We start from the raw sequence: 22,779 nt of genomic DNA on the forward strand, positions 1-22,779 counted from the left end.
CGTGAAAAATCGGTGGCATTTGGTGAAAAAACCAATTTATCTATAGATATCAAGTGTTTCAAACACATAAGCACATATTGATTTATAAACAACAAGTGTATTAAACACACAAATAGAGATTCCTCTCAATTGCAAATTGCACTTTATTGAGGTAAAATCCAGTGAAATACGTTAATCAATGTAACTCTTATTTATTTCCAAATATTACGGTTGTACATTTCACAAAAAGTAAGATTTAGGATTTAAAACAAAATTCAATCTAAAATCTTAAGTTGCATCCTTAAAAGTTAAAATACTTCACCAACTAACCCAAATGAAAATGTACAAAGCAAACAAATAAGTAAAAATAGAGAAGCTGACGTGTGCGATTTCACTTTTGAGTATATAATGATGCCAAGTGCCAACTTAGCAACTCTCCATATCTCTCCAATCTCCAATCAATGGCGACTGCCGGTGGTCGCTATCTCGCCGGCGCCGGATTATCAACGCAACTACCGAATTTATTTAGTAGCAGTAATACTACTCCGTCGCAGCGTCCACCAGCCGTTGTTGCCATTAACGCAGAGCGTAAGTCAAATTCATCGCCGCTATCAACGACAACGACGACTGTAAAAGTTGATGGAGCTCATGCGAATACTAATATCAACGGAAAAGCAGTAATTGCAAAAATGGATGAAGAAGTAAACAAAAGTTGGAGAGATTACTTTGAACTCGCGAAGATGTTCATCAGATCCGATGGCGGAGATCGCCCTGGCCCACCTCGCTGGTTTTCGCTGTTAGAGAGTGGCACTGCCAGTCAATTTCAAAATTGTCCTCTTCTTCTCTACTTGCCTGGTTTGTCACTTCTCTCACTTCTCCTACTTTTCCATTCCAACAATTGAGTTTTTATGCTTGCGAATGCACAAGTTTAACTATTTCTGTGCTTCTTTAATCATTTATATCTTTCATTAATATCTTGATTAATATTTTTAGTGGTATACACGTACAAAATATGAAAAAGTTATAATTTGATAGTATGTAGTAAGATGAATTTAACAAGACTCTACTCGACTATGTTTTTTATTATATATATCGATAAATTAGAATTAAAATTGATCAATGAATAGTGTCATTGTTAGAACTAGAGAAAGGGTGAAGAAGATGAATACTATGAAATACGAATCTTCTAGGCGTGTGTAGACACTTTCCCAAAAGTGATATTCCGACCCTATACGAAGCACGGGTTGCACGGAATTCAATTTCGAGATACAAAGAAGAACAACAAGAGTCACGCTCGTATGAATCTTGTCAAAATGAGAATAAGATTTTTGTTTTGTGTTTGATGATTAATCTTATCAAAGCTTGAGAGAAAGTGCTTTTTAGAGAGAAAAATATTATATGAATCTACTCCCTTTCATCTGTGGTGAACACCACTTTATGCACGCACAAAAATAAACCGTCAAAAACCGCTGAAGCACGCACAAATTTTGGGAGAGACAGGCTCTCGTCGCGAGTCGCGACGAGCATCGCGAGTCGCGATGCGCGACTCCTCCAGCCTCCAGCCCTGCGTGCGATGCCTCGCAGCCTACTGCTTGCTTGCTGCTTGTGCGATCATGCGATACCTTCAGCCTATTGCAGTCTACTGCTTGCTGCTTGTGCGAGCATGCCACGCTAATGCACGCTAATGCTCATGCTCATGCGATTATGCTGCAGCATGTTTGGCTCAACCCACCAAGCACAATTTGCGGTTTCTAGTTACTTCAAAGCTCATTGTTTACTATACCGTAAACAATCCACGTGTATAACTAACGTAACTCGAACAACGACACCATAACCAAGTTATTCAAGTTATACGTTACATGAACTTAATCAACCAAATACTCTAAATTATCCAACAATCCTCCCCCATTTAGAGTATTCTATAAGATAATAAGCACTAAACATCATCAAAACAAACATCTTATGCATAAATGAAAGTGTATAAAACTTGAACTTTCATATCCAATTGGTGTCGATAACGATTGAACCAATTTCAATACATAATGGAAACCCGAAGATACAATACACACAAGATAAATTTACTTAAACTCATTATAAACCGACACATAAAGCCTTGTGTCCATATCTATTCATAAGTGTATCAAAGCTATGCCCCAATAGCTCCTTGAAGCGGCTAAACTTCACACTTACATAGGTAGATCTCTAAAATACATGCTACTGTGAAAAGCAAAACAAGAGACCTATTAAGATTTACAACCTCCTTATACAACACAGTTATAGAACTATAAACTTAGGATGAATAAAAGTTCTACAATCATCTAAATGAAGAAATTAATCTTATTGAACTTAAGACCCAACGTCATATTGGGCGTTAAGTTAAGATTCCCTCATTCGTGATTCTCGAGGGGCTCCAATCCTAAACCGATTGCCATCCTCTTTACATTATCTCTAGCCAAGGCCTTTGTAAAACAATCCGCTAGATTATACGTTGTACGTACATAGTCAACAGTGATTACACTATCCTTGATAAGTCCTTGGATGTAGCTATGCCGCACACCATATGTCTTGACTTACCATTATAGACTTGACTATATGCTCTTGCCAAAGCAGCATCGTTATCACAATGAATCGCTATGGCGATATCGGTTTTGGCAACAAAGGAATCTCAATCATGAGATTCTTCAACCACTCCGCCTCTTTGCTTGCGGAAGATAAAGCAATGAATTCCGAAGTCATGGAGGAATCCGCTATGCAAGTTTGTTTCTTGGAAGCCCAAGATATAGCACCTCCCCCAAGTAGAAATACCCATCCACTTGTAGAAGAGTGATCTCTTTTTAGAGATCCAACTTGCATCCGAATACCCTTCTAAAACCGAAGGAATCCACTAGGATAAACCATAGTCCTTGGTTTTTCCTAAATACCTTAATACACGACGAATAGCTTGCCAATGTTGTACACTAGGATTACTAGTATACCTACTGAGTTTGCCTACCGCAAATGCGATATCCGGCCTAGTACTCGTCATTGCATACATCAAACATCCAATCACCCTTGAATACTCAAGTTGAGATACAGCACTACCTACATTAGGTAGTAATTTCTCACTAGGGTCCATTGGAGTTGACACAAAAGAGCAACCACTAACATCGAATTTCTTAAGAACCTTTTCATGTAGTGAGATTGAGACAAACTCAATTTACCTTTGCTTCTTTTAATTCTAATTCCTAGAATGACATCCGCCTCCCCCAAATCTTTCATTGAGAACTTAGACGATAGAAAAGATTTAGTCCATCAACTTGGGATAAATCAGTTCCAAAAATTAGCATGTCATCTACATATAAGCAAATCATAACACCATGACCATTGTCATCAAATTTGCTATATACACACTTTATCTGAATTGTTCAATTTGAATCCGTTAGACAACACTACTCATCAAATTTTTGATGCCATTGCTTAGGTGCTTGTTTTAGCCCATACAAAGATCTAATTAGTTTGCAAACTTTTTGTTCTTGACCTTTGACAACAAATCCAACCGGTTGTCTCATGTAAACCTCCTCATCTAATTCTCCATACAAGAACGCAGTCTTGACATCCATTTGATGGATCACAAGATTATGAATTGCTGCAAGGGCAATCAATAATCTTATAGTGGAGATTCGAGCTACAGGTGCATATGTATCGAAATAATCGATACCCGGCTTTTGAGAAAAGCCTTGTGCCACTAACCGGGCTTTGAACTTGTCAATAGTTCCATCGATTTTCATTTTCTTCTTGAAAATCCATTTGCACCCTATTGGTTTACATTTAGGAGGTAGGTCCGCTAAAACCCATGTGTTATTCCCCATGATTGAGTCCATTTCATCATCAATAGCTTCTTTCCAAAATGAAGCATCTTGAGATTGCATGGCCTCATCATATGTTAAAGGATCCCCTTCCACATTATAGACATATGGAAATTTAGTCAAAACACTATCTCTTGATCCTTCAACCAAATATACATGAAAATCCGGGCCAAAAGATTTCTCTTTCCTAACCCGTTTACTTCTCCTTGGTTGAGTTGATGTAGATGCAACATTTTCATCTAGAATTTGTTCATCTAACTCATGATCATCATTTTGATCAATCTTGAATTTCGGTACTTGGAGTTATATCCTTTGGTCTAGGAACCGATGAATATCTATTTTCATCAAAAATTGCATCCCTTGACTCCACAATAGTGTGAACCGACCAAAAGTCGTTTTGTTCTATAACATAGAACCTATAGGATTTGCTATGAGCAGCATATCCTATAAAGATGCATTCAACTCCTCTTTCACCTAACTTTTTACGTTTAGGTTCCGGCACTTTCACTATTGCCCTACATCCCCAAACTCTAATGTAACTTAGATTTGGTTTTCTTTTGTACCATAATTCATAAGGGGTTACTTTGTTCTTTTTCATAGGAACACGATTCAAGATGTAACAAGCGGTTAAAACCGCTTCACCCCAAAAACCATCACTCAAACCCGAGTAGGATAACATAGAATTTACCATTTCTTGTAAAGTTCTATTTTTCTTTCCGCTACACCATTTTGTTGTGGTGTATAAGCCGCGGTTGTTTCATGTATATTCCTAAAGCTTGGAAATAACTAGGATTATGAAATTCACCACCTCTATCGGTTCTAAACCGTTTAACCTTGTCACTTAGTTGCAATTCTACTTCATTTTTATAGATCTCAAATTTTTCTAGGGCTTCATCTTTAGTAGACAATAGATATACATAACAAAATCGTGAATGATCATCAATAAATGTTACTATATATTTTTTGTTTCCTAAAGAAGGTGTACTATGAAAATCACAAAGATCACTATGTACCAAATCAAGCAATTTAGTATCTCTTTCCACATTATTAGGGAAAGAACACCTAGTTATTTTGGTAAGCATGCATGTTCTACACTTCTCAATACTTGGATCAAAAGAAGGAATTAAATCATCCTTAGCCATAGAATATAATTTTCTATAATTAACATGACCAAGTCTTAAATGCCAAAGAGAAGAATTATCATTAATAACACACACATTGTTACTAAAGCATTTGAAATGCTAAGTTTAAACATACCATTACACAAATAACCAAGTCCAACAAACAAACCACCCTTAGATAATATAAATTTGTCCGACTCAAAAACCATTTTAAAACCTATTCGATTCAAGATAGCTCCTGACACTAGATTACGCCTAAGTTCCGGAGCAAATACAACATCTCTTAACACTAGAGATTTGCCGGAACTAAAGACCAACTCTACTTGTCCTACACCGAGAACTTGAGCTGTAGAGTCATTCCCCATGTATAGAACTTCTCCATTGTCCACCTCCTTGAAGGTTTTGAATGAAGACCGCTCCTTGCACACATGCTTGAAGCTCCTGAATCGATATACCATGAACAATCATCCTGTACACAAAAGATTTCAGAAATCATACACATATAATTCAAACTTGAATTACATGAAAGTTGTGTACAAGTACCTTGTTTGGCTTGGGATTGGCTAGACTCGCCTTTCCCTCCACCTTGCTCATTCTTTTTGTTCATTTTCCTCTTCCATAGGAAGCAATCCTTTTTGAAGTGTCCGGGCTTGCCACACTCCCAACAACCACGTTGTTGAACACCTCCACCATTCTTAGGCTTCTTAAATTGTTGCCTTTGGTGAAATTATTAGCCCTCTTCTTAGGGTTTGAGTCTTTGAACTTTCCATCCTCCACCATGTTAATGGTAGAAGAATTAGGATTTACCTCCTTTTGTCCATCTTGAACCCGAATGCCCTCTTCAATCCGAAGATGAGCACCCAATTGTTCCACATTTATATCATCTTTCCTATGTTTAAGAGTATTTCTAACATCCTTCCAACTTGGTGGTAATTTGTCTATTATTGAAGATACAATAAAGTTTCATCCATACTAATATTGTGTTGTTTAAAACTTCCTAAAATCCTTTGAATTTCATGGAATTGTTCCATCACAGGCCTTGTTTCATTCATCTTAAAGTTATTGAAATTACTAACTAAGAACTTCTTACTAGATGCATCTTCGGCCATGTACTTTGACTCAAGGTCATCCCAAAGCATTTTAGCGGATTCATAAAATTGATAAACATCAAATAAAGTGTCAGACATACCGTTTAAAATGTGACCACGACATATATAATCGTCATTCTCCCACTTGTTCCTTCTCCTTGAGGCCTCCAAAGTTTCATCTTCCACAAACTCGGGTTTTGGAGTACTCAAAACATATGCCACCGAAAGAGAAGTGAGAAGAAAATGCATCTTCTTTTGCCATCTACGGAATCCCACACCCTCAAACTTTTCAAGTTTCTGAAAATTCGATCATTTCACGTACCGTAGCCATCTTCAAAAATATCACTTTTGGATTGTTAGAACTAGAAAAGGGTGAAGAAGATGAATACTATGAAATACGAATCTTCTAGGCGTGTGTAGACACTTTCCCAAAAGTGATATTCCGACCCTATACGAAGCACGGGTTGCACGGAATTCAATTTCGAGATACAAAGAAGAACAACAAGAGTCACGCTCGTATGAATCTTGTCAAAATGAGAATAAGATTTTTGTTTTGTGTTTGATGATTAATCTTATCAAAGCTTGAGAGAAAGTGCTTTTTAGAGAGAAAAATATTATATGAATCTACTCCCTTTCATCTGTGGTGAACACCACTTTATGCACGCACAAAAATAAACCGTCAAAAACCGCTGAAGCACGCACAAATTTTGGGAGAGACAGGCTCTCGTCGCGAGTCGCGACGAGCATCGCGAGTCGCGATGTGCGCCTCCTCCAGCCTCCAGCCCTGCGCGATGCTGTGCGATGCCTCGCAGCCTACTGCTTGCTGCTTGTGCGATCATGCGATACTTCAGCCTATTGCAGTCTACTGCTTGCTGCTTGTGCGAGCATGCACACTAATGCACGCTAATGCTCATGCTCATGCGATTATGCTGCAGCATGTTTGGCTCAACCCACCAAGCACAATTTGCGGTTTCTAGTTACTTCAAAGCTCATTGTTTACTATACCGTAAACAATCCACGTGTATAACTAACGTAACTCGAACAACGACACCATAACCAAGTTATTCACCTAATATTTCATTTAGAACAAAATAGGGGGAGTATTAATATCTTTAATTATACAAATTTGATATTGTGAGTATATATAGAGACGAATATACCAACAGAATGGAGGGAGTATTTATATCTTTAATTACTTTTTAGTAAAAATTATACAAATTTGATATTGTGAGAGTATATATTGAGACGAATATACCAAAGATTATGAGTGAATAGGGTAAAAATCCCATTGTTTAATAGAAAAATAACACAGGAAGTATAATTTTTGATCGCCAAAAAAACATTAATGAATTACACTCTAATTTCTAACGGTATTTTAACGTCCACTTGTTTGGGTACTAGAAGAGTTGAGTACTTGTTTTGTTTTGACGTTTCATTATTATTTTTCCATGTGGCTTTGAAATTGATGGCTTTTTTTTCATATATGAATTCAAATTTCAGGATTTGATGGTCTTGGACTTGGACTTGTTTTACAACACAAGAGGCTCAGCGAGTGAGTATTACATACTGCATTACCAGTTCTGTTGTTGTCGCTGCGTTTAGCCGTTTACAGCTTTGTCTCACTTTTTATGTATACACATCTTTGCTTTTGCAGTCTGATGAAAGTCGATTTAATTAGATTGAAAAGATTTATTGTCGTGCTTTGTGATGTGTAAACCTATGGAATACTCGGATACTTTTACAAGGAATGCACGGTTGAAATAGAGAAGAACACTCACTTTCTAAATCGGATTAGTTAGTGTTCAAGAAAGTGTACTCTAAGCAAGAGAACTTCATGAGAACCAGTAGCTGATGTGTCACTTGATCTTGCATCATTTTATGACCTATCATATACTAGTTATTGGGTTGTCGGGGTAATGTTTTATGGTACATTTTAAGAGATTCGAAAGTAATATCATTTATGGGATTGTTTATCATTTTGGACAATTAGAAAGTTCAGGGCATTAATGTTGTATATGTATTACACTACTAAAATCTAATTTAAATTTGTGATCATTTAAAATTTTAAATCAAGAAAAAGGCTCTAGTAATTGACATTAGAGTTTTATTACAAATTAGAGATCGTAGCTTGGTGGTATGATTTTGACAATAGAATTAAAGGTGGTTAAGGGTTCGAAATGGTGTCATGTCAGCACTTGAAATGAAGCGACATGTGACGGGTTATAATTCTTGCCTACGCGCTTTAATAATATACATTGATATTGCTATATAGTACTGTATTGATTTAAATACAGGAAATATTCCTTGGCGTCCCGAAATCATTTATTACATAATCTTAATGACTTTTAATATTTTTGCTTTCACTATGACATCTTATGGGATTTTCTCTACCTTGTCAAGGATTTTTGAAGTATGGTGTTTGCATATACCTGTCAAGGATCGAACTCCATTTCAAGGTCTATCTCTTTTCTCTTCCGCTTTTGCAGAAAACTGATTGTTCCATATAAATTTTTTTAAAAGGTTGTTTTCCACAAAATGTTCCATATAAAAGGTGGTTTGGTGCGAAAAAGTTCTTAAAAGGTGGTATGGTGCGAAAAAGTTCTTAAAAGGTGGTTTTCCACAAATTGTTCTCTGATCTGATGGACAATATTGTTTGCATCCTTCTCTCTGCTTTAGAACTGGTACTGCTGGTGGAGGAAACTGTAAGGTCAGAGAATCACCATTTCCCTGGGAGACCAATATATCTTGTTGGAGAATCTCTTGGAGGATGTCTTGCATTAGCTGTGGCAGCTCGAAATCCTGATATTGATCTTGTACTTATTTTGGCTAATCCTGGTAAGAATTATCGTTTGTGTAATCAGTTTGTGCTTTGTATGATCTTCTTGATGAAATCCGCTATATACAATCTATGAGCTGAATTAGCATCAATCTTGTAGTTTTTAATGTAATATACTACTCCTCCCGTCCCATAATATAGTGCTCACTTCTCATTTTTCACAAGAATTAAGGAAAATGGGAGAAGTTTTAGGATTTCTCAAAAACATACTACTTCCATTTCACAATACATGCACCATTTCTTATATGGCACAAACCAAGGGTGAGGAAAGAGAGTGTTGTGATTGCTTTTTGAACCCATGTGATTATGTTTTAAAGGGGGGGATACATTGTGAAACATCCAAAAAAGGAAATAGTGCATGTATTGCGAAACATCCAAAAGATGGAAATAGTGCATGTATTGTAAAACGGAGGTAGTATATCTAAGTAAATGTTTGTTGGCTACTTTTGTATTGCAACTAGTTTTTTTCTTCTTTTTCCTTTAAAAAAATTGAAAGGGCAATAAATGTTCCTTGGAATAGTGTAAAAGTGTAAAACAATAAATAGGGGCACATATTTTGAAAGAAAGGTAGGGGTATTTTGGAAAGTTTTATGTAGAAATGAAGGATAATTTAGTCCAAACAAATTGATAAAAAAAATAGGCACAACATTTTGGGACACCCAAAAAGGAATGCGAGCACTATATTATGGGATGTAGGAAGTATTAAGCTAATTGGTTTCTTTAGACAGCAAAGAATTTCGGCTATGCATGACATCTTTTCAGTCAAAATTTAGAGTGGCCTCACTACAATTTCATCTATGTGAAAAGTATAGCTGTAAGGTGCCAAAACAGGCAAAAGTTCACTATATTTGAAACTTGAAAGTAAAACATGGGGAGTAGAAGGATCCTTGATTCATGGGGAATATCTTTTTGTTAAAAATGTCTTTCAGACCCTCTAGATTAGAGCATTGATTTTGTTATGTTATCCATGTCTGATGTCTTCGCTAATAGAAGTTGTTATTTAGTCCTTTAATAAGACTCTATTCAAGTTTCTAGTTAGACATCACTTGAGTGACAGTTGACTGTGTGCTGTTTGACTAATGAGTAATGATATGTCCATATTGTCTCTCTAGAGGCTACTAAATCCACTGGAAATCTAGACACAACGCTTTGATCATGAAGGAAGTTATTGTCAGGCTATTCCATGGTTCCCAATATTAGTGGAAAGGAACCCGAATATGAATGTTCTTTCTGTTACCTTGCCTGAACTAGTAATAATATCTTGCTGATATTGGTCTTGCAGCTACATGTTCCGACAAGTCACATCTGCAATCTCTATTACCTTTATTGGAAGTTGTCCCCAGTGAGCTTTCTCTTATCAGTTTACCATACACACTCAGCCTAGTAACAGGTTATGTTTCCTCTCTATTATCTCATTATCTGACATGTATTCCTTCATCTCTATGCCAATACAGTCTGTGCATGCTGAAAACTGGGTACTATGCCCTACCTTCCTTGGTTAATTTTACTCATATAGTAATTTATACCCTTTACTCCAGCAGTTTGTGGTGTCAACTGTCCCATGTAAGTCCGTTAAATCAATTTCCTCAACATTGTGGTTTCATACGGACTATGGAGGATGGGAATACAGTCCGCACTACCTCCATTGAGATGTCACCCATCTATGGTCCTTTAGTTCAATTGACCCATATATTCTTGTCTTCCTCTTCATTTCAGCAATTTGGGTTGATAGATGTAAGTTTGTGCTATCAACTTCTCTAAGTTTAGAACCCATACGGAGGACTAGAAGTTCTAGCAGAGAACAATTGCTTGCTTAGGATATTTATCATAAACATATTCATTTCATTATATCTTACTCCAGGTGATTTATTATAGTTCATAATATTCTGCTCTCTAATATATGTTTAGTTGGTTTTAGCCTCCACATGTTGCAAGTATTGCAACTTCTGAATACCAGCTGAGTGCTGACTGATTAGTGTTTGTGTGGATCTTTCTGCTCTGCGTATAATTTTATTTGAGGTCACTTTTCAGTGACTAATACTCCCTCTGTCTTCCAATAGACTTCCATTTCTCCTTTTCACGTTTGCCAATAGACATTTTGTATAAAAAATAATACAAGTTTGATTTCCATAATGTACTCAATGAAACGAATCAAATAGGACCTCACATGACTGTTTTTTTCTTATATATTGGAATTTTTTTTGAAGATTTTTTTTGCTTATGAATAGTGCTAAATTAGAAATGGAAAGTATATATGTGGAGACGGAGTAACTTAAGAGAACCTACACCAGGAAATTAAATCTAAGGGTGCATTGTCTAGTTGTAACTGTCAATGGCTTTTCTGCTCCAAATCTTATTCCTGTCATCACCCAAAGTATGTGGGATATCAATACCTGTCAAAATACTAAACTTTTAAGATAAACATAAAGAAATTTTCATCTGCCAAGTGATAGTAACTTTACCATGCTACCTCAACTAGTAATGGAGATCTTTCTTAATTAAGGGTTTTGTTCTCTTTACTTACTTTCTGAATAGTTCAGAAAATTTAAGAATAGTTCAGAAAATTTAAGAAAAGTTCAGAATGTTCAGAAAAGTTGAAGTTCTGGATAATCAAGTGTAAGTATGCAAAAGGTAGAGAGAAGCTTGAAAAGTTCAGAAAAATAAAGAAAATTTCAGAAAAATAAAGAAAAGGTCAGAAAAATAATAGAAGTTTAGAAAAGTTTCGAAAGAAGAAAGACAAGTATAGAGAAAATATGCATAGACCCTAAATTTCGTTACTTTTAGAGTTCAACAGAAAATGCTAAGTAAAATATAAAAAATTAGAAAATTACTTTCTCAAAGGACTTTTACTCAGTACCACGCCCTGAAAACCTGAGACCTTAACATGTCAACTGCAAAATGGTAACAGTTACAGTGATGAACAATTGCTAGATTAGCTGATGACATAATACTATAAGCAGTGATCCTAATAGTCGAGACTCGAGAGTCTTGACGTGCGTAATAACATTGTGAAGGAACTGAGTTGCTATTAGTGAAATAATGATGTAGCTCCCTAACCATAGAGCTTCTATGTCTGTCGCCATTCACCAAAGTTGATGGATGTCATGGACCTTTAATGCAGTGTACTTTCTGATATAATGAGACTTTTTTCACTGCTTTTCCATCTTGGTTTTAACTACGAGAAAGAGGACAATCAAGTTCTGTCTTGTAGCAATAGCTTGCAATTGAAATTTATTTTGTCAATTTTTGCAGGCGGACCTTTTAATTGGGTCTCATCTAGTACGGAGAAAGGGCCTGAACAGCAAGCTACACTGCAGCAACTGCTTCAAGGTCTTGGTGAGCTGTCGACCTACTTTTCTGTAAGACTCAATGTTCTCAAATAACATCCGCTGTATGGCTTTTTGATATTTATGATGTTGATTGAAGGGATTATCTGTACACTAGGTTTTACATATTATGGTTTTATAGCGTACTTTTGAGCTATGTAGCATGGGTACTTCTTCTAGGTCACGTACTCGTACCCGCACCCGTACCCGATACGATACGTATCTTGTATGGATATTGGATACGCGTACCCTTTCCTAAAATTTCAAAATCTTGCCGTTTTCTGTCCCCGTACCCGAATCCGCACCCGTACTCGTATCCGTCTATGTGCAACCTAGCTTTTGAGTTGTGGTTTATCAAGTCTTTTGAGCTTCTCTGTATGTTGCCAATTCAAAACATAGAGGAAAGAGACATTACTGAACTATAATCCTCTTTCATGCTGTTCCTTCACTCCACATGTCTCTGCTGAAATTTTTTTATAGCTTCCTGTACTGCAGGGATACTGGAAGCTGCTTTGGGATTTGGAAAGACTAAGGCTGAGAAAAAAATTGAAATTTGGAATACCTTTTAGTTACTTAACCTGCACTCTTGCTTATTTGATATTAGAGTGACTTATTTTGTTTAAATATCAATGCTGTGCATATATTTTCATATTTGTTTCATCCATGATTGGTTTCAGAATGCTATTTTTTTCATCAATTGGAACCAATGTCTTACTCAAATATGAGCGATAAGGTCATAGTCCTTGGATGGAACTTTTCTTGGAGTGGCTATTTGTGTACTTAGTTGCACTATTTTATGCTCAATCTAATGGGTCATCATGTGCACAAATATCATGGTCAAGCTGTCGACTGAATATTGCTGTATATAAATGAACCTTAGCCTCTCACATTGTAAAATATATGTCCGGTTCAGTTTTGTAATCACTCATTACCTACTTAAAAGAAATTCATGATTAAGATTGCAGGTCTTGGCTGATATTCTTCCTAGAGACACACTTCTTTGGAAGCTGCAGATGATGAAATCAGCTGCCTCATTTGCAAATTCACGTTTACATGCTGTCAGAGCTCAGGTTTTGATTCTTGCCAGGTGCTCATCCTTTTTCGTCACATAAGCTTGATTTGTAAATATATAAACACAAAAATCCCCTCAGTTTGCATCTCTGGCTTGCTTCAACCCTTCATCTTACGAAAAGCATGGTGGTTTAATTGTTTGTTAAGTTGTTCTCTACACTTGGTAAATATAACAAACTCTTGCAAGTGAGATAGTTTGTGAGTTAACTCTTGACCTTAGTTCATCTTTTGATCTATAGGGAACCTCTTCCATTCCGCCTGTCTCTTCATATTAGTTGGAAGCTGGATATCCTGGCCCTTGGTGTCAAGAAAATGAGATTTTCTGTGCAATCGTGTCAAGTTCATATCTTTTTTCTTTTTGAGGGGATAAAATGTTCATATCTTGAAACGACATATAAAGACAAATCTAAGCAGATGATACATGACTATGTTTCTCCTTGGGTCTAAATCACCAGGGATAGTCAAAGTGGAGTATGTGAATCGGCAAAAGTTAGATTATTGCAACTAAAAAAGAATGGAGGAAGTATGAAAATAGTTGTATGTTATCCTATAATTTTAAGCCTATAACTTCGTGGTTGATGCTTGGGTCCTGGTGGTATCCTCAGTGTGTCGGTGTTCATTCTTCAACTGTCTGTTTCTTGGCTTGATATGTGTATGTTATTTCAGTGGAATGGATCCCCTATTACCAAACTTGGAGGAAGCTGAAAGGATTCGTGGAGCTTTACCAAAACAAGAGATCCGTGTGTTGAAAGACACTGGTAAAATGCCCAAGTGTGAGATTCGCAAATTCAAGGATTCTGGTCATTTCCTCTTCCTGGTAAGTTGAACTTTGTCCTTTATTTGAGTTTGAGGTTACTCGTATAAAGTTGGATACTGGTAAGACATAGTCAGATTCCAAATAATAATATTTTGTAATGCTTGTGACAATTTTTTATTGCAATGTTTCTTCCACGGGGAGGGAAAATTATCCAAGGTATTAGACAGGTAAACGTTGTTTGAAGACAGTACAGGGAATACGAATACCCGAAATTTCGAATAATCCCACTGCAGATTATTAATCATATGCGCCAGTGTACTTAAGCTCTATGCACTCAGTTATTATTTTTGAGATGCAAACTTGAAATATGCATCTGAGTGAAATTGCATATAATGAATTTGGATATATTCATTTACACATAACTATATGCATGCTTTTGTCTGCGTAGAGAATGCACCTTGGAATGTGTACATAAACAAATGATCTGAATCTTGTGTATAAATGAAGTTGCACATAACTACATAAGTGTATAACGAATGTGCTCTGTCCGGCCTACTTCCTCTCACTATGTGCATGTGCATATACATCAGTGACAGCGGCTTATAGAATTGTGTGTTGGGGGGGGGGGGGGGGCTACATTATATGACCAATTAGACTCGTTAAAAAGTTCAACGTTAAGATTACTTTTAGTATAATAGTAGCATCTTTTTTTTTGCAAACGTCTAAGTATGTTGGATGCACAAGAAAAGAAATCTCATTGTGTAAGTGATATATTTTTCAAGTTAATTAATCGATCGAATTGTTAATATCAATGGTCAGTTGTGGTAATAAATTTGAATTTCTTGCTTTTTCTTGTATGATTGTCACAAGTAGTCAACCCTAAAAGTTGGAATCTTTAACAATTAACATGTAGTAGATTGTATCCAATTAAATAGTTGATTTAATTTATATAATTATGTAAGTGGAATAGGGTGAAAAAAGATTAGCGAAAGGTAAATAAACTGATTTAATTACATGAGAGAGAGGAAAAACAATTGGAGAACAGAGAGGAAACAAAATGACCCTGTCGATATCAAACTACAGATATTAGACAATCAGAAAGGAGAAATCCAGGGGGTAAGAGAAAGCAAAGATTTTACTAGAGTCTTTTGAACTTGTAATCACACAAGCGCAAAGATAAAGTTGTCCTTTTCTTCCTTTATCTGTCTGTATTTAACATTTTAACTAGTCTTGACATTGTCCTTTCATGTTTTGATTCACAGGACGATACTATTGATTTGACAACCATTATAAAGAGCACATGTTTCTACCGCCGTGCTAAATTCCATGACTATGTTTCTGACTATATGCCTCCCACTGAAGCTGAATTTAAAAGAGCATCCGAGTCATTCAGGTAAACTCGTCATATTTAGACATATTTTATCTAGATGAACGGCAAAAGGTAGACCATTTAAGTAGAAGAAAAAAAGGAAATAAGAAAAGCTCAAATGTCATATACTTAAAATATGAGGCATGATAACCATTATATGTTTCACAATCTACTGCGTGTTTAGTTGGAGTGTAAGGGCTGTACTGGTTACGTCACCTATGAAATCGACACAGCAGTTTATTGAGGTTTTGTTATATGGAACTTCATACCCACCTACCCCCTAAGGACTGAGATATTTATACCTTTGTCTGTCTCTTCTTCGACCTCCTTTCTGGCTATCTTCCCTTCTCCAACCTACCACCAATTTTCTTCTTCTTCAAAGTTTCAGAGTAAAAGAGTAATTCCATCAGAGTGAGGTGTATGAAATCGGAGGGAGCAGCAACACAGGCAATGGTGAATATGTATCGATGAGGAGTGTTAGGAAGGCGTCAATTAGATCTCAGCGAAGTAAAAGAGTGAGTCATCTTTTGGGAGTTTTCAGATGCATGGTGTCCATCTTGTATGATTCTTCCTCTGTATTGCCAATTAGTCAAGTCTCAAATGGTATCCATCCTAGCCAATGATGTCAAAAGTTTTGAGAAGGATTCGCCCACTACTAACTCTGGTAGTGCTCCCAAACACTTAACCCTAAGTGTTATTACTCTCTATAATATGAGAATTACAGAAAGAATGATTCCTCACAAGTGTGCTTCTTATTCAAGCAAATAGAGGATCGTTGCAATTGTTGTTTTAGAGACCTTAACTTACTAGAACTCTATGCCGTACACTCTGTGCTCTAGAAGTTCGTTTTCAGCTCTCAAAATCTTAATCTCACAAATCTGAAAACGTAATTTTTTATAATGATTTCTATCCCTTGTATAATTCAATCAACTGAACAAAAATTATTCTCCAAGATATAATTAACTTTTTGAACAATTTTTATTCCTAAAATAAAAGGATAAAATCCTTTTCTTTTCAAAATCAAAATTTATTTTTTATAAAAACATAATTTCTTCCTTTTCTGATAAGGTAAGTATTCCTCCATATCTTATGCCAATTTTAATCATATCAATTTTTACCTAAATGATTTTGGATAATTTTTAGAAAATCAATGATATAATTAACTTTTTGAACAATTTTTATTCCTAAAATAAAAATCAATGATTTTTATTTTTTAAAAGATTTTGGATTTTGGAAAAACAGTTTTAAAAAGAAAATGATTTTTATTTCCGAAAATCAATTTTAGAAAGATAAAAGTTTTTTTGTTTTCGAAAAAGATCAAGAAAAACGTGTTTGAAAATTTTTCGGAGAAGGAAAATGTTTGTAAAAAGAAAAAAGCTGATTTTTGTAGGAAAGATTTTGGATAAAAAGTGATATGATAAAATTGACATAAGAATGGAGGAATACTTATTTTATAAGAAAAAGAGGAAATTATGTTTTTATAAAAAATAAATTTTGATTTTGAAAAGGAATGGATTTTATTCTTTTTATTTTAGGAATAAATTTTTTTTCAAAAAGTTAATTATATCTTGGAGAATAATTTTTATTCAGTTGATTGAATTATATAAGGGATAGAAATCATTATAACAAATTACGTTTTCAGATTTGTGAGTTTAAAATTTTGAAAGCTGAAAACGAACTTCTTGAGCAGAGTGTATGACATAGAGTTCTAGTAAGTTAAGGTCTCTAAAACAACGATTGCAACGATCCTCTATTTGCTTGATAAGAAGCACACTTGTGAGGAAGTATTCTTTCTGTAGTTCTCATATTATATAGAGTAACAACACTTAGGATTAAGTGTTGGGGAGCAGTACTAGAGTTAGTAGTGGGGGAATCATATTGTATTAAATGTTTGGTATTTTAAGATTTAGATAGTAAAAGAGTAGTTTGTGTGGACGTAGATGTCAGAGGTGAGATTGAACCACGTTAAATTCGTGTACCTTATTATTTGATTTTCTTGTTTTGGTACAATTTCGTTCGAGCAAAAACATCAATTTGAGAGTTTGCAAGTGAGTAACACAAAGGCACTGTGCCATAAGAGTGTTTTTGCGAAAATCGATTAGTTTATGTTACTCAATTCAACCCCCCTTTTTGAGTGTCACCTTGTACTCCAACAAAACGCCCCATGTGTCATTTTATCAAGTCGGTGGCTCAGTACAACAATAAATGTCGCTTGTAGTGTGAATGTAAAATTATAGGTTATTATGTACTAATAATGCCACATCTTATTGTTATTTGATATTGTCATGCAATTTTGAAACAAAGTGCCTTATATATGTACTAGTCCTATATGCAGGCGATGTGTCGGAAAGTAAATAGAAAGTAAAATTATATTACTACATCTAATAACCTCAAATAATAGGTAAGAAAATTGTTCAGAAATTTTCTCAAAAAGAAAGATCCGACATTTTTTTCTATTTAGCAAACATCAAATAATCATGTGCATATGTAGCAAAATCCATTGATTAAATAATGTTCCTAAAAAGCTTATGTTTGCATCATTTTTTAATTGAATTGAATTGAATTATTATATAAGTGAGGGTGTTTTAGTCTTTTTATATAGACACCAAATTCTTCAAGAGTTGGCTTATAGAATAGAGATTATGAACCGGAGGAAGTAATGAGGAACTCTATTTACATGGTTTAGAAACTAAAATTGTGTGGGTCATGATTATAGTTAAAAAATATGATTACTAATCACAGATATCTTTATGTTGCTACTAGACTAGTGACGATCTCCACTTTGGAGAGTGGCCCTAAGTCATTCTATAAAGTCAGTGGCTCATTGCAACAATAAATATCACTTGCAATCTCAATGTAAAATTGTAGTTTATTTTAATAATACCACTTTTTATGTTAATTGACATTATTAATGCAATTCTGAAACAGAGATTAAAGTTCCTTATATATTGAAACAGAGGAAGTAATGAGGAACTCTTTTGCACGCATTTAGATTGTAGAGTGGTGTGGATGTTGATTAACAAAATAACCACTGATGGACAGATGGCTGAACGTTGCTACTGGACCAGTGATGCTCTCTACTTTCGAGAACGGTGAAATTGTGAGAGGCCTTGCAGGAATTCCTGTTGAAGGTCCTGTTCTGCTTATCGGCTATCACATGTTATTGGGTTTGGAGATTTATCCTCTAGTGATAAACTTTTTGTCGGAGAGAAAAGTCCTCTTGAAAGGACTTGCACATCCTATGGTTTTTACAAAGCTGCAAGAAGATGATCTGGATATGTCTATGTTTGATTCGTACAGGCTCATGGGTGCAGTTCCAGTTTCGGCTAGTAACTTCTACAAGTTGCTTTCTTCAGGTTCTCATGTTCTATTGTATCCAGGAGGGATGCGGGAAGCTCTACATAAAAAGGTATCTTTCCAAAATGTGCATTTTTTTAAGTTTGGTTTTCCGTGATGTTTAAAGTCACACTCTTCATTTTTCTTATAACAGACTTAATTGGTGCAAACTTGCGAATTATGTGCAATAAGCTGACCTCGGAAAGAGGTCAGAGATCCTTGTAGAATGGTTTGCAGTTAGAATCTTTTTTGAAACAGTGTAAGTGATATGATTAATAACTCGAGCAAGATGGCAGTGAAATAATTTATCAACAAGCAGGACAAGGATTATTACAAAGTAAAAGGATCTTGTAAAACTAACGATAGAAGCACTGTAAGTATCAAATAGGAGCAACAACATTCTGCTTCTCTGGCCTTTTTCTTAAGCCAGGGTTAGGAGGAGTAAACACACCTGAGAAATTGGAGGAAAGGAAATGGGGCTGATTCCTGTACTGCCAATGATAGTAGGACTTAAATGATAGAGCCCCTTTACTGGGGTCTGCTACACAGTAGTAGAGATTTTCTATTTGCTATCAGGGGTCAATGTCTTAAATTGATCTACCCATCCCCCCTGGCAATAACTAATTTCTTTTTTGGCCTCTCTCTTCTTTTGCAGTATTGAGTTTTTTTTTTTTTTTTACCAGATCCTTGCCGAGAAAAATCATGCAGGCTTGTCCTCTTCTATCTTCCCTTGAGTAAAAACCAAATACTAGACTGTATATGAAATCTCATAATCAAGTAAGAGGTGTCCAAACCAGAGTGTGGTCCATTTTGAAAGTGTGATTCGATGGAAATTTAGTGTGTTTTAGCATTTATAGATGTAAAATGCCCTGATAAATTGAGTCATAAACTGCTAAAACAAGCTCCAGTCCAAGTAGGTGACAGTTCTACCTTAGGCTGGGACACATGTTAAATTGTTAATGAAGTTGCGTAACTTGCTTGCTTTTTTACTATGTACCACCACTCTTAACAGCCATCAACATGAATTTATATCTTAATGTTAAAAAATAAATATATAGATGAAGGCGTTGAAGATTGCCTGGAAGGAAGATGTTAAGAGTAGAATTAATCATACTTGATAAAAACATGTGTCTTGTATCCGAGTTACCAAAGATCTTATATGACTTGGCATAGCCTAGTAATCTAATTTATTGCTTTATGGTGTAGATATCTGAACTGTTTGCACTGGAAGCTACAAAGATTCACATTCTACATGTCCCAAACCCTCTCTTTTGAAAGAAGCATTTGTATAAATATGTCAAGTCTCATTCTCACCTTCAAAATACTTGGAATTAGTTAATTTTTGTTCTGTTGATGTGAGGCTTGTATCTGCTTGATTGCACTGGAATGATTATGTTTACATTCTACAACTTTTTAGAGTTAAAATTGCAAACTCATGCAGGGCGAGGAATATCAATTATTTTGGCCAGAAAGGTCGGAATTTGTAAGAATGGCTGCTAGATTTGGAGCAAAAATAATACCCTTCGGGGTTGTTGGAGAAGATGATATTTGTGAGGTGAGTTTGTACTTCTCTGGAAATATCATCTATGTAATACTCTGTTCAAAAATAGATTACACATATTTTGATGATTAGGATTTATGATTATCCATTATCTACTGATTTAAGAAGACACAAATCTTACAAAGTCATTCATGTATACCCATTGCATATGACACATTCCATGTTATAGCGAGTGCTGTGTGACAGCAACCTGCTCCAGTTAGATGTACCTTCTAATATCTTGATTCAAGCACAATATTATTGTGTAGCTACTTCGTCCATTAATTGCCTGTATTCTTTATGAACGGGTTTTCCTTTTGGCTCAGTTCAATATTTAAGATGATTGCATTTCTCCAGCTTCTTCTAGACTCTGAAGATCAGATGAAGATTCCTTTCCTCAGGGAAACTATAGAGAAAAGGACTAGTCAGATTCAATTAAGGTAATGCTTTACCTGATCTGACAAGCACTGGATTTACCGTTATCTTTCTAGTTATCAGGTCTCTCAAGCTCCAGCTTTTACCTATTTTATATCATCATATGCGCTCAAAGGAAAGCTTGTTGCAATATAAAAGCTTTTGCAGTATGGCTGCCTCATCCATTCTGCAATCAATTATCTAACCTTTGTTAATTTTTGTAGGACTGACTCGGAAGGGGAAGTTGCAAACCAAATTGCATATTTCCCAGGACTTCTGCCAAAACTCCCTGGTCGCTTCTATTTCCTGTTTGGAAAACCGATTGACACTGCAGGTATCTTCCTGATTTGCTGTTGTAGATTCTTTGCCATGTACATTTGTTATCTTGATATCTTTCTAGTTTCGAGATAGTTATGGGATCTATAAAAAACTAGATATTAAAAAATTTGTCTAGTGGCAGTTTTATCATACCTGTAATTGAATATTACTTGAGTTGTGACTTAGTACACCTGAGGTATTGCAACTTGCTAAACCCTGCTCCTTAATGTAGAGGTCCTGTGATATGGATCAACCATTAAACATTGGCTGCTCTTTTCATACTGTATTTCTTTTACGCACTTAATATCTTTTAGATAATCTTTGTGGAGTTCAGCATTGTAGTTTAAAGTAGCATTATACGTGCTCGTGCATGTCCTATTGATTTACCCGTTGTTGATTGGAAATTGGAAATGGATATTCGAAAGAAACGGTTGCTTAATTATATGTGATATGTAGTGATTGATGTTAATTTGCATCTGTACGTATTTTAGGAAAAGCCTATTACTCGCTGTATGCCCTTCTGACTTGTTTCGAGTGGTGACTGGTGATTATGTATGTCAACTTCTATTTATTAGGATACCTACTCAGCTACACTGCTACAGACTACATAAGTTTAACTGCTAAACATTGGCCTTCATTTTCCTTCCTGAGTTGGTAAAAATCATGCTCATAACACACACAAAAATTACTAGAATACCCTAACTCCATCTACTCACTGAGGATATTTTGGTAATTTTAGTTATTGAGTGCATTTTTGTTATTTTTCTTATGTGTCAGCTGTACTTAAAGACTTATTCTTCCTGGATTGTTAGTTTTAAGCAGTAAAGGGAGCATTTGTTTTCCTGACTTCCCTATTCACTTATGTGATCAACTCCTCTTTCAATGACTTATCTATCAGTCATCGAAAGCTTTCATGATATAAAATTTCGCTATGTGCTACAGGGATGAAGCAGGAGTTGAGAGACAGGGAGAAAGCTCATGAATTATATTTGCAAGTTAAATCAGAGGTTGAACGTTGCATTTCATATTTAAAGGATAAAAGGGAAAAAGATCCCTACCGAAGTCTTGCTGCTCGAACATTGTATCAAGCCATTCATGGTTCAACGGCTGAAATTCCCACATTTGAAATTTAGTTATTTACTTATTTCTGTAACATAATTCTGTAAACTGGTCTTGTTCTTCCAAAAGGAAAGCTTTGATTGGAAAAGCAGACGACGAAGGCTTACTGACTCAGTTATTTTCGTGCTCTGATGAAGCGAAATCCAGATTAGAAAAGCAGACGACGAAGGCTTGGTGACAATGTTATTTTCGTACTCTAATGAAGTGAAATCCATGATTAGAAAAGCAGACGACGAAGGCTTGGTGACAATGTTATTCTCGTGCTCTGATGAAGTGAAATCCATGATTAGAAAAGCAGACACCGAAGGCTTGGTGACAATGTTATTTTCGTGCTCTGATGAATTTCTGTCGATCTGTCGGAGAAATAAAGAACAATAGATCCTGTAGGATTTTGGAGATGTTCGTTTTTATTATCATTACACTTGTTTTTGGTATCAATGATCAACAATTGGCGTGATGTATCTTTTATTTTTTCAATCAAAAAAACAGATGTACTAATATAAGAGTCTTGTATTCTTAACAAGATTTTGTAGGTCGAGTGCTATAAGGGTAAGGGAGATAAAGAGATTTCTACAACACCTCAACAGTCTAAAATTCGAGTCTTGTACTCTTGTCAAGTACTCCCTCTGTTTTTTTTATCGTTCTCACTTAGAATCTTGA

General features: G+C 35.6%; 1 protein-coding gene across 1 annotated transcript; it reads left to right on the top strand.

Annotated features, from left to right (window-relative positions):
- Positions 1–351: 351 nt before the first annotated feature.
- LOC104895213 (phytyl ester synthase 2, chloroplastic) lies at positions 352–22,695 on the top strand. The gene is made up of 14 exons (XM_010681660.4): positions 352–834; positions 7,534–7,585; positions 8,434–8,489; positions 8,710–8,868; positions 10,152–10,259; positions 12,122–12,228; positions 13,161–13,282; positions 13,933–14,083; positions 15,286–15,416; positions 18,435–18,801; positions 20,170–20,283; positions 20,626–20,708; positions 20,907–21,016; positions 21,943–22,695. Exons 1-14 carry the CDS (start codon positions 441–443, stop codon positions 22,131–22,133), a joined length of 2,145 nt encoding a protein of 714 aa, XP_010679962.1. The 5' UTR covers positions 352–440; the 3' UTR covers positions 22,134–22,695.
- The last annotated feature ends 84 nt before the right edge of the window (positions 22,696–22,779 follow it).

Source organism: Beta vulgaris, chromosome 6 (assembly GCF_026745355.1).
Source record: "Beta vulgaris subsp. vulgaris cultivar EL10 chromosome 6, EL10.2, whole genome shotgun sequence".
Taxonomy (NCBI): domain Eukaryota; kingdom Viridiplantae; phylum Streptophyta; class Magnoliopsida; order Caryophyllales; family Amaranthaceae; genus Beta; species Beta vulgaris.